The sequence below is a fragment of the Panthera tigris genome, chromosome C2 (assembly GCF_018350195.1).
Source record: "Panthera tigris isolate Pti1 chromosome C2, P.tigris_Pti1_mat1.1, whole genome shotgun sequence".
Lineage (NCBI taxonomy): Eukaryota > Metazoa > Chordata > Mammalia > Carnivora > Felidae > Panthera > Panthera tigris.
Genome location: NC_056668.1, coordinates 155,323,882 through 155,341,367, shown reverse-complemented (window position 1 = coordinate 155,341,367; position 17,486 = coordinate 155,323,882). Strand labels below are relative to the sequence as shown.

The following is a 17,486-nucleotide window of genomic DNA, read 5'->3' as shown; positions in this document are numbered from 1 at the left end:
TTTAAGTTTGATGTCCTATTTGTCTGTCTTTGTTTTTGTGCCTGTGCTTTGGTGGTGTCATATCCCCAAAATAATTAACCGAATCCAGTGTTGAAGATTTTCCCCTTTGATTCCTTCTAGGAGTTTTATGGTTTTGGGTCTAATATTTAGGTCTTTGGGCCATTTTGAGTTAATTTTTGTATATGGTATAAGGTAAGAGTCCAATTTCATTTTTTTGTATGTGGATATCCAGTTTTCCCAACACCACATCTTTTTTTTTTTTTTTTTTTTTTAGTTTACTTTTGAAAGAGAGAGAGAGAGAGAGAGAACAAGCAGGGCAGGGGCAGACAGAGAGAGAGAATATCCAAAGCAGGCTCCAGGCTCAGCTGTCAGAAGTGCCCAATGTGGGGCTCAAACTCATGGACCGTGAGATTATGACCTGAGCTGACTTTGGATGCTTAATTGAGCCACCCGGGTGCCTCTCCCAACACCGTTTTCTGAGGAGACTGTCCATTCCCTGTCAAGTGATCTGAGAGTCCTTGTGAAGACCATCTGAGCATATATGTGAGGGTTTATTTCTGGCCTCTCTAGCCTATTCCATTGGTCTGTTTGTGTTCTTATGCCGGTATCACACTGTTGATTACTGTAGGTTTGTAATATCTTTTGGTATCAGGAAGTGTGAGTCTTCCAACTTTGTCCTCCTTTTTCAAAATTGTTTTTGGCTACTTGGGGTTCCTTGAAATTCCGTATGAAATTTAGGATGAATTTCTGCAAAAAATGGGGTGGGACTTTGATAGAGATTGTGTTGAATCTGTGTATCCCATTGGGTAGAATGGACATCTTAATGTTTGTTCCTCTAATCCTTTCCTTCATTTCTTTAAGCAATGTTTTGTAGTTTTCCGTGTATGAGTCGCACCTCCTTGTTTAAGTTTATTAAGGATTTTTTTAAATGCTGTTGTAAATGAAGTTGTTTTCTTAATTTCCTTTTCGGATTGTTCATTGTCAGCGTATAGAAATGCAACTGATTTTTATATGTTGATTTTGTATTCTGCTTTTTTGCCGAAAATTTTTCATTAGTTGTAACAGTTTCTCTCTCTCTCTCTCTCTCTTTGGTATATGAAACTTTTCATTTGTTTTTCTTGCCTTGTTTCTCTGGCTAGGACTTCCAGTACTCTGTTGAATAGAAGTGGTGAGAGCAGGCATTCTTGCCTTGTTCCTGATCATAGAGGAAAAGCTTACAGTTTTCACCACTGAGTATGGTGTTGGCTGTGGGCTTTCATATGTGGCCTTTAATATGTTGAGGTGATTTTCACCTATTCCACGTTTGTTGAGTGTTCTGTCATTAAAATGGTGTTGAAGCTTGTCAAAACTCTTTCTGCCTCAGTTAAAATGATCATGTGGTTTTTGTCCTTTATTCTGTTAACATGGCGATTGATTTTCATATGTTGAATCATCTTTGCATTACAGGAATAAATCTTACTTGGTCATAGTATATAATGCCAAGTTGTTGAATTCACTTTGCTGGTATTTTATTAAGGATATTTGTATCAATATTCATCAGAAATATTCATCTGTAGGGGCACCTGGGTGGCTCAGTCGGTTAAGCGTCCGACTTTGTCCCAGGTCATGATCTCATGGTTCATGAGTTCGAGCCCCGCGTCAGGCTCTATGCTGACAGCCCAGAGCCTGGAACCTGTTTCAGATTCTGTGTCTCCCTCTCTCTCTCTGCCCCTCCCCAGCTCACACTCGCGCTCTCTCTCTCTGTCAAAAATAAATAAAAACTTAAAAAAAATCATTAAAAAAAAGAAATATTCGTCTGTAGTTTTCTTGTTATGTCTTGTCTGGCTTAGGTATTAGAATAATGTTGGCCTTATAGAATGAGCTTTAGAAATATTTTCTCCACTTTGATTTTTTGCAAGAGTTTCAAGAAAATTGGTGTTGATTCTTCTTTAAATGTTTGGTAGAATTCTCTGGTGAAGCCATCTGGTCCTGGATTTTTCTTTGAGATTTTCAGTTAGTGACTCAATTTTCTTTCTAATTATTGGTCTCCTCAGATTTTCTATTTCTTTGTGATTCAGTCTTGGTAGGTTGTATATTTCTAGGAGTTTTTTCATTTGTTCTAGATTACCCAGTTTGTTGGCATATTATCATTCATAGTAGCACCTTACGATCTTTTTTTATTTCTGTGGCATCAGTTGTAACATCTCCTCTTTTATTTCTGATTTAGTTATTTGAGTCTTCTCTCTCTCTTAGTTAATCTAGCTAAAGGTTTGTAAATTTTGTTGATTTAAAAAAAAAAACTCCGTTTCATTGATTTTTTTTTTCCTGCTGTTTTTCTATTCTCTCATTTATCTCTGCTCTGATTTTTATTATTTCCTTTCTGTTAGCTTTTGGTTTAGTTTATTTGGCTTCTTCAGGAATTACGTCTTTTTACAGTTCTTTTGTTAGAATCATAATCTAGAAACAAGGTCCAGGGGCACCTGGGTGGCTCAGTTGGTTGGGCATCCGACTCTTGATTTTGGCTCTGGTCGTGATCTCACAGTTTGTGGGATTGAGCTCCACAGAGCCCACTTGGGATTCTCCCCCTCTCCCCCACTCTCCGTCTCTCTCGAAAATAAATAAATAAGCAAACCTAAAAAATAAAAAATAAAAACAAGGTCCATATACCGTATGTGATATATTTCTTAAATCTAAGTCTATAAAACATCTTCCCTTCTTTGTGTCGTTTACTTGGTCAAGTTATCTGGATATTATTTCTTCGTATTTCCTACATTTTGGATTTGTGGTAATGTTTACTGTGTTGTACTATCCCTCATTTTCTGTGAACTTGTAGAGCTAGAGATCTGTAAAAGTTACAGCTAGAGGCTGGATAGAATCACGTTCAACTTTTTTCTTTTTTGGCAGGAAGACTTCACTGCTTTCAGTGATGCTAAGACTGACCCAGGTGTTGCCAGCTTGACCCCTCCACTAGAGGAACTAGAAAGTTCCTCATCATCTTCTCCTCTATGACTGTTTCAGCAGTCACTGATGGTTATTACCTGAAGTCACTGTTCCATAGGGGTTTCAAAATGATTTTTTTTTTAAGTTTGGTGTATTTAATACAGAATTTAGTAGGCCAGAGTACTGAATAGGCTTCCTAGGACTAGTTGGTTACTTAGCTTTTCTATATTCAAGAGACAACGGAAACTTCTTTTACCTCTGCTCTGACTTCTGAAGGATTTTTTGGAGCACTCAGAAAATCTAATCATGCCATCAGCCCCCAAAGTGGTGATTTTTCATTTCATCATTTCTTCTGTATTTACTAACTGTGGTTCTTCTACAGAGAATTCTCTTCATCAACTGATTGCTCTGAAAAAGTCTATAACGAAGGCAAGATAGATGCTAGACTCTTTCCCTCTATTCGTTGGTTTCCAGAATGAAGAGTTGATTCCCCAGCAAACTGCAAAGATGAACCCATACTTTTCTTTGGGTTGGGAGGGAGTATCATGAATTTGACTCTTTTCATATATCTGATGTGTTTCAGTCCGTTGAAGTGATAAATCTTTTGATGCTCACAATCTCCTGTGCTTGGCCAGTTGGAGCCAGATTGCTTCTGTGGCATTTTGTTGTGACCCTAATAGTTGTTGACAGTTTTGGGCTTATTTTGTACGTGTTTTGCCCCGGATTTGGACTAAGTAATTTCTGGAAGGAGTTCTGGGTTCCTTTTAGTGGGAAGTATTTAGAGGCTGTGGTTTAAGTGTTAGAGGAGTTAAGTGCTGCTCGCTAGTGTCATTTCTAAGCTGTTTCAGTGGCTATTGCTAGGAAATAAATATTTTTTTTTAGGAAGAGAAAAAATAAGTTATATTAGTATTTCCAATTCAAATGGCAGATTATGGGCTTTTTTTTTTTTAATTCATTTATTTATTTTTTGTTTTTGAAGTGTTTATTTATTTTTGAGAGACAGAGAGTGACAGAGCGCAAGTGAGGGAGGGGCAGAGAGAGAGGGAGACACAGAATCCGAAACAGGCTCCAGGCTCTGAGCTGACAGCACAGAGCCCGACGCGGGGCTCGAACTCACGAACCACGAGATCGTGACCTGAGCTGAAGTCAGACGCTTAACCGACTGAGCCACCCAGGCGCCCCATGGGCTTTTTTTTTTTTTTAAATAGACTTTATTTTTTAGAGCAGTTTTATGTTCACAGCAAAATTGAGTAGAAGGTAGAGAGTTTCCCACATAGCCCTGATTACAGGGTTTTTACTTCACTTTCTCTGACTTTATTTCTGAAAATGTTGGTTGCTAATGACCAGTGTCATTTCTTATTTACTGTATCCTACTTCTGTATATTATGGATTCAAAATAGCAATAAAATATTACTAGGGTGAAATCTGCGGGATGCAGTTTTGTTTGTTCGTTTGTTTTACCTGAAATGCGGCGTAAGATGTATTTTTGTCCGTAGGCTAAATACCGTCAAAATATTATTTCAAATTCACTTGAAATTGTCCTTTCCTGTGTGGAAAGTTAGGTCTGTTTTCAACTTTTAAGAATTGTTTTATAATTTTAAGACTCGTGTTTTGGTCTTTTTAGACTGTGTGCTTCACCTCTTCTCTGAGACGAGGGGGCAAAATTAAATCTGTAACTGCCTGCGAGTCCTGGGGAGCTGGCCCCACACTGTGTTTCTGCCATTTTCTCCTCCGTTCTGCCGTTTTCCTGCCTCTTCCACTGTCATTCACGCTCTCTATCCGCCATCTTTAGGAATGCTGGACGGAAATCTTTGTGGAACAAGAGAGGCATAAATAAATGAACCAACTTGATGAAAATAGAATGCATAGGCCATAGCAGTTCATCCACAAATTCTTCCACATCCACATGGATTGTCCCCGTTCCCTGTGGCTCGTTTGCTTCAGACGTGTGGCTGATGTCCTGGTGCTTCCATAACACTGGATGTTTGAAAGGCTCTTAGCTCTGGCCCAAAGTTTGTTGTGGAGTCATCTGAAATAGTCCTTCTCGTCTCTTTGTTCTGTGAGCTGAGGGATCTGGGAAGCCCATGTGTACCAACTCTCTTCCATTCTGATCTCCTCCACTCCCCTTAACTTGTCCCTCAACCCTAGGGCGCTAGCGGCCTTAGGAGGGTTGGGTCTCTGCCACTCTGGAGCTGAGCAGCTCACATCAGGAATTCTCCAGGCTTTTGGGCCTGGAGTGAAAGGGTATATAGTGTGCAGGGGATGCAAAGCCATTGAATGGGTGCTTTACCAGAGTTATACTGAAGGGCTTGAAGACGTACTGTCTTCCCGTGGTCAACATGCCTCCCAACCTGTGGTGTCACCGAGCTTTTATTTCTTTAATCCAGTGGAGGTATGTGCACAAGTAATGCAAATATGATTATTTTTAGTCCTGAGCATTAGGAAACCTGGGGGATGTTCACATTACCTGGTCATGTAGATTTTGGCATTATGTTTAACATTTTTAAGAAATGCCTATTTACCACTGAAATAATCTGAATGGAGTCAATAACTTTTAAAAATGTTGTATTGGACAGTATGAGTCCCTGATGTGTAATTGGTTCAAGGATGTTTTGTTTGTACTGCTGTCTTTTTTCTCCAGTGTTACTATATGCATTATGTACACGGGGGTCTTGGGAAGGTGTGCGCTTTGCCTTGCTTGGAATTGCTTTTTCTAAGTGTTTTGTGACCTCATGCATTGGAAACACTGACGCTCACAGCCCTGCACATGTGAAATAAAACCATGCTCTTCGGTATTCTGTGCCCGTGCCAGTTAATGTAGAAGGGGGTGAAATCTGCACACAGGTCAAATTTTATGGTATTTGTATGTGGGGGGGGGGTCAGCTCTGAAGGCAGATTCCCTCTTCCCTTCTCCCCCTACATTTCTCGGTGGCCTTACTTCTGTCAGAGGTACCACAGCTCCGAGATATTAAGGAGGCTGGCTCTTTTAGGCTGGATCCTCTCAGGTCCTTAGATGTTGAGGGGAGTCACTTTGGAGCCACGAAGCAGATTTTCCCTATTTACCTTGACCATGACCGTCACCATTTAGAAGCTGTCCCTTAGGGGTGACTCAGTCGGTTAAGTCTGACTTTGGCTCAGGTCATGATCTCATGGTTCGTGAGTCCAAGCCCCACGTGGGGCTCTGGGCTGATAGTGCGGAGCCTAGTTGGGATTCTCTCTCTCCCTCTCTCTCTCTGTCCTCTCCCCCACCCCACTCATGCTTTCTCTCTCAAACTTAAAAAAAAAAAAAAAAAGAAGAAGAAGCTGTCCCTTAGGTGATGCTGCTTCTGTAGCTGTCCCTGTCACTCTGCTGCTTTTCCAAGCTTCAGAGACCTGTCACTGCTCCCTAGGTCCAAATAACATGATGTTGTTTATATAGCAGACAGCGTGACAGCCCAGGGGATGTGCTGATGACCAGGGTCTCTCATGGGAGAGAGTGGGGCAGTTAAGGGGACCTGGGACCAGACAGAATGTGTGCTGCTATCCTGCCCGCTTACAAATGGCTTTTGATCCTTTCTACTGATAGTTTTGAAAAGAACAGAACATGAGCCACAGACCCAATGCCAGAGGCTGCATTGGCTGCTCCAGTGACAACGCTACACCCACACAGCAGGTGCCACTCGGGCTGCTGCGTGGTTCAGTTAGCAGTCCCCTGTCATCCACCATGATCTGTCTGCTCTGCAGGGGCTCACATGTGATATGAATGGGGATCTGAAGAGAACGTTCTGTGAGTCTCTGCGGAGGGGGCACTAGGACCTGCCATTCCAGGAGGAATTGTAGTCTTCAGATTGGTCTTGGGTTGAGCTGGGGGAGTGGGCACTTCCACGATTTCCACCTGGCTCTTCTGTCCACGATGCCTCTGACTTACGGTAAGGGTTCTGGGGGCTGTTAAGGAAAACCACCCCAATATGCACTCGGGACCGGGGAAATCGCCAGAGGGTAGGCCCTCTGACTTGTTGGACCCACTGTAGAAGGACCCTGGCCATGGCACCCCTTTCTCCCTGATTTCCTAAAGAGTGATAAGGGGGTGTGATGGCATGTCAGATACCCTGGTATGTCAGCTCAAGTGTATCCAGCCATCCCCACGAGGTCTGGAGGACCATTTTCCTGAGGACACAGGTACCCGAGTCCTACTGGGGAAGGATTAGGAGAATATTCATTGGGCGTCCTGGAGTGGCATCACAGAGTTCTTCCTCAAGGGATCCATCCAACCCTCCGTTCGGTCAGTTGGCTGTTTGTTGGAGAGCTGGCCCAGAGCCAGGAACTGGAGGAAGGAATCACAATTGTCCATTGCGGTGGCTGACATCAGCCTTTTGCTCACGAGTTTTTGATTACCTTTTTCTTGTTAGACGGGTCAGGCAGCATCCTTGCCGGTTACCCAATCATCCCACCCTCTGGAGATGTTGTGGTTGATGAGCCATTGCCCGAGATTGCCACCGGTCAGCACACCCTGGCCTCGCCGGTCGCTGTGGTAATTATGTTGTCCCTCGCCGGGACCTTCCGGAGAGTGTCGTCATCCTCAGTGCCACAGCAGCATTTTCTGCTCCAGCCTCGAGGGCTCGGCAGCCTCGCTGGGCTTCTCGAGGATGCCAGGGCCCTGCTCGGTGGAGCGTTCCTTCCTGAAGGCAGCGTTCTCTGTCCTGTCTTGGGGGATGTAGTCAGACGGTGGCCTGTTTGGTCACCGTTTTTGCGTTCCCATCTCCCTGAGACGTCTCACACGTTCCTCAGGATGCCAAGCCCATCCTGGCGTCTCTGGCTCGTTTCCTACAGGCCAGTATCCTGTCCAGGTTCGGAGAGCTGGCTTCCAAAAGCATAGCGACTGGGTTAAGGTACTTCCATCAAGATGGTAACTCAGAGGTCATGGGAGAGGGCACCGTGTCAGTAAACTCCCCTCTCTCCAGCCTCCCATTCTGAGCCTCGAGATCCTGTCCCACGTGCCCGCGTGGTTAAGTCCTGAGCCTTACATTTCTGGCCGGAGACGTCAGTCTTTAAATACTGCCGCGGGAGCTTTTGGCATCACAGAATGGCTGACTTGAGCCCCTCGAGCAGTCTTTCTTCAAAGCTTCCAAATCTGTTAATAAAAAATCAGCCAACTTCAATAATCCTTGTAACTACCGGCACCTACCATCCCCCCACCCCATTCCAAGGGTAGAGCTATGGCAGATTCCAGCTGTCCTTCGGCCCATACCTCCTCCCAGTCCCGCACAGGCGAGGACCTCAGAACTTGTATTTACACGCCCACTTAGCACCAGCTGTAGGGTTCTTGTTGCCGTTCGATAGATATGAGAAATCCAGGTACAGGCTCACATCCTGAGGATGTGCTGTTTAGGCTAACCCTGGCACCCACTGTCTCAGAGTGGGTTCCTCTAGAAGTAACACACGAAATAAAGGCTTGAGTGCAGGTGATCTGAGAAGTGAGCCGAGAGTTGCAGGGAGGAGGGGCAGGTGAAAAGAAGCAGAAGTCTGTTTAAGGACGTATCATGGTTCTCGCTCCGGGCAGTAGGGCCGGGATCCTGCCAGCCATAGAAGGTCTCCAGAATTGTCTGCCCGAAAGAGGAGAATGCGGTGATCCACCCCCGTTGGTTGAGGGTTTTCCAGAGGGGCACGGGAACCCCCTGGATCCCTGGGAGAGCAGGTTCCCATGTGAGGCAGGAAGGCACCGAGTCCCAAGGTGTGGGTCTGGGCTGAGACACTGTCAGCATAGAGTGTACTGAGCTCACAGAGGACCGTCCACGAGGGCTGCAGCTGACATGGGTATGCTTTAAAAACAACTCTCAACCTTCTTTTAACTCTTTACGTATCCAAGCTGTTCCTGCAAGGGCAAGAGTATGCCCTTCGTCTCAGGGGCTGCCTAATACTTAATCGTGTGTGTGTGTGGGGGGTACGTACACTCATGCACAATGCCCTTAGCCTAGAAGCCGTAACTCAGTTCATCAGTCCGCTTTTTAATTTTATTTATTTATATTTATTTTTCCAGTTTTACTGACAAAAGTTGAAGGCATACAGCATGATGGTTTGATTTACGTGTATCGTGAAATGAGCACCACAGTATGCTCAGCTGACATCAGTCTTCCCATATAGATACAACAGAAAGGAAAGGAAGAAAAGAAGGGAAAAGTTTTCTCCATGCCATCAGAACTCGTAGGAGTTTCTCTCTTCCCAGCTTCCCCGTGTATCACACAGCAGTGTGGACTACAGCCATCATGCGGTGCATCACATCTTTAGTGTTTCTTGATCTTTTAACCGGAAGTTTGGACCTTTTGACCACCTTTCTCCAATTCCCGCCCCCCCGGCCCCCGCTGGCTTTTTTATTTGTGTCAATGTTTTACTAGGACAAATTTTCACACGTAGAGTTGAAAGAATTTTATGCTCACCATCCAGATCCTACCATTAACATATGGTGGCCGTCCCTGCACTCATCAATGCACCCCGTCTTTTGGATGTGTTCCAAAGTAAGCTGCAGGCATTCGTGTACTCCCCACTCTGAGTACTTTAGCAGGTCCTGTATCATTAACTAGGGATCAGTATTTGTTTATCGCTGTTTTTTCCCCCTTTTAAGGTGAACTTTACATACAGTGACGTATACAAACCTTAAGGGTACCATTCGGGGAACATGACAAATGCACACACCTGTATAGTCCACATCCCTCATTCAGCTAGATTACAGTTACCCAGGACGTTCGCTCGTGTTCCTTCCCGCGCAATGCCTGCGTCCCTCTCCCAAAGGCAGCGACTTCTCTGACTTTTTTCCCACCATAGATTAGATTTGCCTGTTCTAGAGCTTCACCTGAATGGGCTCCTCCGGTGAGAACCTTTTGTGTAGGGCTTCTTTCGCTCAGCATGACATTTTTGAGATGTATCCGTGTTCCCGGAAGCCCCAATAGCTCTGTTGATGGATATTCGCTTCCTTCCAGTGTTGGACAATGATGGGTAAATCTGCTGTGAACATTTGTTACAAGTCTTTTCATGAACCATGCTTTTGTTTTTCTTATAACTGAGAAAAAGCCTTTATTTTGAAGTGCATTTTTTAAAAAATTTATTTATTTTGAGAGACAGATTGTAAGCAGGGAGGGGCAGAGAGGGAGAGAGACAGAATCCCAAGCAGGCTCTGCATTGTCAGCGCAGAGCCCGACGTGGGGCTTGAACCCATGAACCTTGAGATCATCACCTGATCCGAAACCAAGAGTCAGACGCTTAACCAGATGAGCCACCCCAGAGCCTCTAAGCTGCATTTGGTTTAAACAGTGTTGCAATTAAAAACAGACACACAAAGGGACAAAGAGAATACTCATGTATCCATACCTAGCTTCCATGATGATCAGCTTTGTTCTATGTGCCCTCTGCTTTTTTTGTTTGCTCTTTTTCTTTTCCATCTGTAGTGACCTCAGGGGTTGTCATTCCACCCAGAAATACTTCTGGATGTATCTAGGGAGTGCCTGGGTAGCTCAGGCGGTTAGGCGTTGACTTTGGCTCAGGTCATGATCTCACAGTCTGAGTTCCAGCCCCACATCAGGCTCTGTGCTGACGGCTCGGAGCCTGGAGCCTGCTTCGAATCCTGTGTCTCCCTGTCTCTCTCTGCACCTCCCCTGCTTGTGCTCTGTCTCTCTCAAAAATAAATAAACATGACATGCAAAAAGATTTTTTTAAAAATATTTCTGGATGTATCTCTGATGAGAACTTTTTTTTTTTTTTTTTTTGGTGAGGTCACCATGCCATCATTATAGCCAACAGAATGAACAGTTTTGTTTTTTTTTTTAATTTTTTTTTTAACGTTTATTTATTTTTGAGACAGAGAGAGACAGAGCATGAACAGGGGAGGGTCAGAGAGAGGGAGACACAGAATCTGAAACAGGCTCCAGGCTCTGAGCTGTCAGCACAGAGCCCGACGCGGGGCTTGAACTCACGGACCGCGAGATCATGACCTGAGCCGAAGTCGGCCGCTCAACCGACTGAGCCACCCAGGCGCGCCTAGAATGAACAGTTTTAATTCCACCCAATGCCTGGTCTGTATTCAGTTTTCCCTGTCGTAACATTGGGTTTTTTTTTGGCAGTTCATTAGAATCAGCATCCCATGTTGCATTAGGTTATTGTGGCTCTTAAGTTCTCTTTTGTTTTCTAACAATATCTTGTTTGATTTTTTTTTTATTTTTTTAAATGTTTATCTTTGAGAGAGACACAGAGCATGAATGGGGGAGGGGCAGAGAGAGAGGGAGACACAGAATCTGAAGCAGGCTCCAGGCTCTGAGATGTCAGCACAGAGCCCGATGCGGGGCTCGAACTCACGAACCGCGAGATCCTGACCTGAGCCGAAGTGGGACGCTTACTGACTGAGCCCCCCAGGCGCCCCTATCTTGTTTGATTTAATACCATCAATCTGCTGGAGCAGCTCTATCATCGGGCTTCTAGAATGTCCCTCGTTTTGCCTTTGGCACATTTTGCGTCCTTGTGTTATCATTAGATTACGGCTCATCCGAGATTCAAGTTCAGTAATGAGGACTGCTTTAGGTGGGGCTGTGTACCTCCTGTTGAGCGACAACATGAGGGACATAATGTCTGCTTGTTCCCTTTTTAAGAGGCTGAGGTTGAGCAGAGAACTCATGTAGATGTAACCCACAGGTGTTAATATCTATGCAGTCTTTATTCCCCGCCCCCCCCCCCGCCCCCCCCCCCCCCCCGATGATATGTCTTTTAACTGTCTCTCCTTTAAATGCCCCCGGTGTTTCCACCTGAGGCCAGTGGGAGCCTCTTCAGGTCAACCCCTGTGTCCTGCCTCTAACCACCCACCCCGGTCCTGCCACTTACACCTCCTGTCCACTGCCCATGCGCTGCCGTCACCACGGTCCCTGACTCTGCTTCCTTTTTGCTGCCAGAGTGCCAAACATGTGAAAACCGTGTTTTCAGGCACTCTTCTGTGTAAGTCGCTGTCCGTGGCCGTTGGCCTGAAGCCCAGGCCCATGACTGGATGTTGGGGCACATTTGGTCTGGTCCCTGCCCATCTTCAGCTCCTGACTGCACCGTCCCGAGGTCCCAGGCCTCCCTCTTTGCGTCCCCCACACCGTGTCCTCTGCCTGTGTCCTTCCCCTTGCCTCACTCCACCTCATCCTGGGCTCAGCCCAGGCCAGTAGTTCCCAGCCCTGGCCGTACAGTACATCGTCGTCTGGGCAGTTTTAGGAAACACCAGTGCCCGGGCACCACCCAAGGTCAATTAAGCTCTGATGTCTGGGGGTGAGGCCTGACTTGGCGGTTTCTAAAAGTTGGCGCAGGTGATTCTGATGTGTGGCCCAAGTTGAGAGCCAGGGCTCCTTCCTCTGGGAAGCTTGTCCTTGTGTCCCACACGTGCGTTACATGCCATTTATTACCTCCGCAGCATTCCGCTCTAATCCTGACCCCAGCTTTATCGAGACATAGTCGACGGCTAACACTGTGGGTTAAGCTGTGCGACGTGAAGGTTTTATCCTTGCTCTAACCCCCTGGGCCTCACCGCGTTGACCCCTGGGTCTGTCCCGGGCCACAGGGAAGCTCCGTGCAGGCTGTGGCCACATCTGTGTGGCTCCCTCTGTTACTCCTCAGCACATAGTAGGGGGTTGGCCATACTTATGAAATGGATGGGAGGGAGATATTGGGGCTGGATTCGGGGGTTATTTCGATGCAGGGACGTTGCTGCACCGAGTGGGACAGAGACCTGAGTCCGTTTCTGCTGGACATTTCTCACCCACCACATCTTCTGTTCCTCCGAGCCCCTTGCCCTAGACAAGAGGGCTTCAAACACCCTGTCCTTCTCCCAGTCGCTTATCCTTTGCTACCCGTCCCCAGAATTTCCCCACCTCACGCGCCGCTTCTGAACTCACGGAATGTGTGGGAAACCCTTGTTTGCCACCTGGTCACATACATGCCGTGAAAATGTCTTCAAACCCATCTGTTGGGCACCTGGTAAAAGAAGTAGTTTTTATATTTTTTGTGAGTTTCTTTAGGAGTTTCTTGCCTTTGAAAGGCAGCTAAAGCCTTGTTTACTAGAAGAACAAAGTAATATTAAACTGACACTCTGGCCTTTAAAAAAAAAAAAAAAGATTCTTGGGGAGCCTCGGTCGCTAATCGTCCGACTCTGGATTTTGGCTCAGGTCGTGATCTCACGGTTTCATGAGTTCGAGCTCCGTGTCAGGCTCTACGTTGGCAGCTTAGAGCCTGTTTGGGATTCTCTCTCCCTTGTTCTCTGCCCTTCCCCCAATGTGCTGTCTCTCTCTAAATAAACAAAAAAAACTTAAAAATAAAATTAAAATAAAAAATGATTCTTAAATGATTTATTTGTTTAAAAAAAATTTTTTTTTAATGTTTATTTATTTTTGAGACAGAGAGAGACAGAGCATGAATGGGGGAGGGTCAGAGAGAGAGGGAGACGCAGAATCCGAAGCAGGCTCCAGGCTCTGAGCTGTCAGCACAGAGCCCCACGTGGGGCTCGAACTCACGGACTGCGAGATCACGACCTGAGCCGAAGCCGGATGCTTAACCAACTGAGCCACCCAGGTGCCCCATGATTTATTTGTGTATTTTTGGTTAGGTCTATTGAGGTGAACTCACCTGCAGTAAAGCTGTCCATTCGCCCCTAAACGATCTACTCTGAGTTGTTTAACTTTCCATCACGGTGCTTTAACTCCCTAAGTTGGATTTCAGGCCAGATGTGATCTAGGACTCATGCTGTCACAGTTACTTCAAGGGAGACCTCCAAAACTGTCATGGACTGTGGTGCTGCTATGGGAAAAAAAAAAAAAAAAAAAAAGGTTTTTAAAAAAAAGCCTAGGGGCACCTGGGTGTCTCAGTCAGTAAAGCGTCTGACTTTGGTTCAGGCCATGCTTTTGTGGCTCACGAGTTCAAGCCCCACATCGGGTTCTGTGCTGACAGCTCAGAGCCCGGAGCCTGCTTCGGATTCTGTGTCTCCCTGTCTCTCTGCCCCTCCCCCACTTGTACTCTGTCTGTCTCTCAAAATAAATAAAACATTAAAAAAAATTCCTAAAGCTGCGCAGGAAATCTTACCAAGAGTGGGGGACAGCACTTAATTGGTTTCTTATGCTGTGGTCCTGTTGGCACCCATGACCCATCACTGCCTTCTTCCATCCACCAGAGGGCAGTGTTCCCTTCTGCCTCCCCTTTGACATCTTCCCTTTCAAATTCTAGCATTTCAGCTTCTGAAGTGATCTCCAGTCTTTCTCGAAATTTGATTTGCCTAGGTTTTTTGATTTTGCTAGAAACACGCCTTCCGTTGCAACCCCGTGCAGATTTACATCTGATGCAACTCTGCATCTGTATACATAACAACGGTTTCATAAACTAATACTTGTCTTAACTATGTGTAGTACGCTGATATTTTATTACTAAAAAAGTGTCAATCAAAAAAAAATTTTTTTAAGTGCCAGTCGTCGCCCAAACTGGGTTCATGATTCACCAAAGGGATTGCAGCCCCTAACTGGAAACAGATTGGCTTGAAGTTCATCTCGTCAGACATCCTGCATGTTTATGGCAGTGGAGATGTGGGTTCGAGAGAGTTCACCTGGTCACTGCCAGACTTAGAGCACCAGCCAGGACTCTAGACCTCTCGTGTCTTGCCTGCACCCGGGTGACATTACTGTCGAGGTGCATCCAGTGCCCCAGTGAGTGACCGCCACAGGGAGGGAGGGTGTGATTGTGTCTTCCATTCCCAGCACGTTGGGCTTTGCTCGATCAAGGAAAGAGTCAGCCCCAGCGAGGTCTTTACCAGATCGGTGCTGGCCTCTGGAAAAGTAAGCCCTTGGGAATCCTGCACAGGGGTCCTTCCCGATGATTTCTGTTGCCTGAGTGCAGTAACCACCGTCTGGGCAGCGGTTTGCTTTTGGGCCCAGAAGCCACGCACTGACTCGATCAGCAGATTCCACAAATGAAGCAGGCAGGAGGCCGCCTGCCACTGAGAGTTTCTGCTCCCGAAATGGGGAAGGTGGAAGTTCTCACGTGGCCCCATCCCTGCCCCGTAGAATGCTTCCCAGAGGACGTTCAAGATCGACTACAGCCACAACCGCTTCCTCAAGGATGGCCAGCCGTTCCGCTACATCTCGGGGAGCATTCACTACTTCCGGGTGCCCCGCTTCTACTGGAAGGACCGGCTCCTGAAAATGAAGATGGCCGGGCTGAACGCCATCCAGACGTAAGTAGGAGGGCACCGGGCTCTCACCTGGGCCCAGACACCCGCGCCTGGAGACGGGCTGCCGCCAGTTGCGTGTCTCCGCGCGGCGAGCGGTTTCGTTGCTCAGAATGGGAAACAGCATAACCTGGTGTTCTGGGAGGGGCTTGTCCTCAGCTCGACTGGCCCATCTTCAGATAATTAACCACTTCTTCCGATCTTGAACCTTGTCAATGGAAATCGTGAAATGAATATCAGCTTTGAAAGGAAAGGGAAGTAACAGTGATTGAGCGTTTGCCGTGCGCAGGGCCCTTTACACAAAGGATTCCGTCCCTTCACCCCCCCTTTATGGCTGGTGAGACCGAAATTTGCCCAAGTGCCTATTTTTGGCCAGAGGTCTCCCCAGAACTTGAAGGTAGCAGTGTTTATAGGCGGCCACAGCTTCTCTCAGTTCTTGGGGGAGTGTGCCAGGTTAGGTAGGTTCCTGAATCCCAGTTTTTCTTTGTGGTTCTGCTGGGGTACTTCTCTAACTCCAGATAGAGAATTATCCCAATAACTATCTCTCCTCGTCTCTTCTGCTGTTGCAAGGTGACTAATTGGGAGAAAAGCTGGGTTGGCTGGCCACTCTGGTTTTTGCACTACTGATGAGGATTGCTGATAGCCTCTTCAAGATAAAGGGTGAGAAAATGCAGAGGCAGAGGCCTGGGGCATCCATTTCCTCCCTGTAGTTTAACACTTAAGCTCTGGGGGACCGGGGCTGTCTGTCCCATGGAGCCCTAAAGCCATGGGATTGTGGGAAAAGGCCATAAGCCAGGGGTCATCCGAGAGACCTCTGCGATGGCAGTGGGTGGCTCTGTATTCCAGTTTGTGTCCCATGTTTTTGTCACTTCCTGCGTGCTGCTCCTGACAAAATCTCTTGCAGGAGGACACAAGGGTTGGAGGGGTTTTTTGTTATTATAATAATTTATTTATTTTTTAATTTACATCCAAGTTAGCATATGGTGCAACAGTGATTTCAGGAGTAGATTCCTTAATGCCCTTGCCCATGTAGCCCATCCCCCCTCCCACCACCCTTCCAGCAACCCTCTGTTTGTTCTCTATATTTAAGAGTCTCTTATGTTTTGTCCCCCTCCCTGTTTTTATATTATTTTTGCTTTCCTTCCTTTCTGTTCATCTGTTTGTATCTTTTTTTTGTTTTTTAATGTTTATTTTTGAGAGAGAGAGACAGAGCACGACCCAGAGGAGGGGCAGAGAGAGAGGGAGACACAGAATCCAAAGCAGGCTCCAGGCTCTGAGCTGTCAGCACCGATCCCAACACGGGACTCGAACTCACAAACCGTGAGATCCTGACCTGAGCCCAAGTTGGACGCTCAACCGACTGAGTCACTCAGGCGCCCCTTTCTGTTTTGTATCTTAAAGTATTCATATGAATGAAGTCATACATTTGTCTTTCTGTGACTAATTTCACTTAGCGTAATACCCTCTAATTCCATCCACGTAGTTGCAAATGGCAAGATTTCATTCTTTTTGATTGCCGAGTAATACTCCATTGTGTATATATACCACATCTTCTTTATCCGTTCATCCATTGATAGACATTTGGGCTCTTTCCATACTTTGGCTATTTTTGATAGTGCTGCTATAAACATGGGGGTTCATGTGCCCCTTTGAAACAGCACACCTGTATCCCGTGGATAAAAGAGTAGGAGTGCAATTGCTGGGTCGTAGGGTAGTTCTGTTTTTAGTTTTTGAGGAACCGCCATACTGTTTTGCAGAGTAGCTGCACCAGCTTGCATTGCCACCAGCAGTGCAAAAGACATCCTCTGTCTCCGCATCCTCGCCAACATCTGTTGTCTCCTGTGTCGTTAATGTTAGCCATTCTGACAGGTGTGAGGCGGTATCTCATTGTGGTTTTGCTTTGCATTTCCCTGATGATGAGTGATGCTGAGCATTTTTTCATGTGTCGGTTGGTCACCTGGATGTCTTCTTTGGAGAAGTGTCTATTCATGTCTTTTGCCCATTTCTTCACTGGATTATTTGTTTTTGGGGTGTTGAGTTTGGTGAGCTCTTTATAGATTTTGGATACTAGCCCTTTGTCTGATCATGTCATTTGCAAATATCTTTCCCATTCCGTTGGTTGCCTTTTAGTTTTGCTGATTGTTTCCTTTGCTGTGCAGAAGCTTTTTATCTTGATGAGGTCCCAATAGTTCATTTTTGCTTTGGTTTCCCTTGCCTTGGAGGGGTTTTCTTAATTTTTAGTTTTGTTAAAAAGCATTTTCAAAAAATAAATATCTCTTATTACCTTAGCATAGATATTTTCATTTTCCCTAAGCCTTCCACAGGTATATATAATTTCTACATAGTAGTAATTAATGTTTGTGTA

At 45.9% G+C, this 17,486-nt stretch overlaps 1 protein-coding gene across 1 annotated transcript in view; it reads left to right on the top strand.

The window, feature by feature from the left end:
* GLB1 (galactosidase beta 1) overlaps window positions 1-17,486 on the top strand; it is an 85,417-nt gene that overhangs the window by 8,198 nt on the left and 59,733 nt on the right. The window contains exon 2 of the mRNA XM_042957161.1: window positions 14,958-15,127. Coding sequence (XP_042813095.1) covers window positions 14,958-15,127 — 170 coding nt within the window. The remainder of the gene's footprint in view (window positions 1-14,957; window positions 15,128-17,486) is intronic.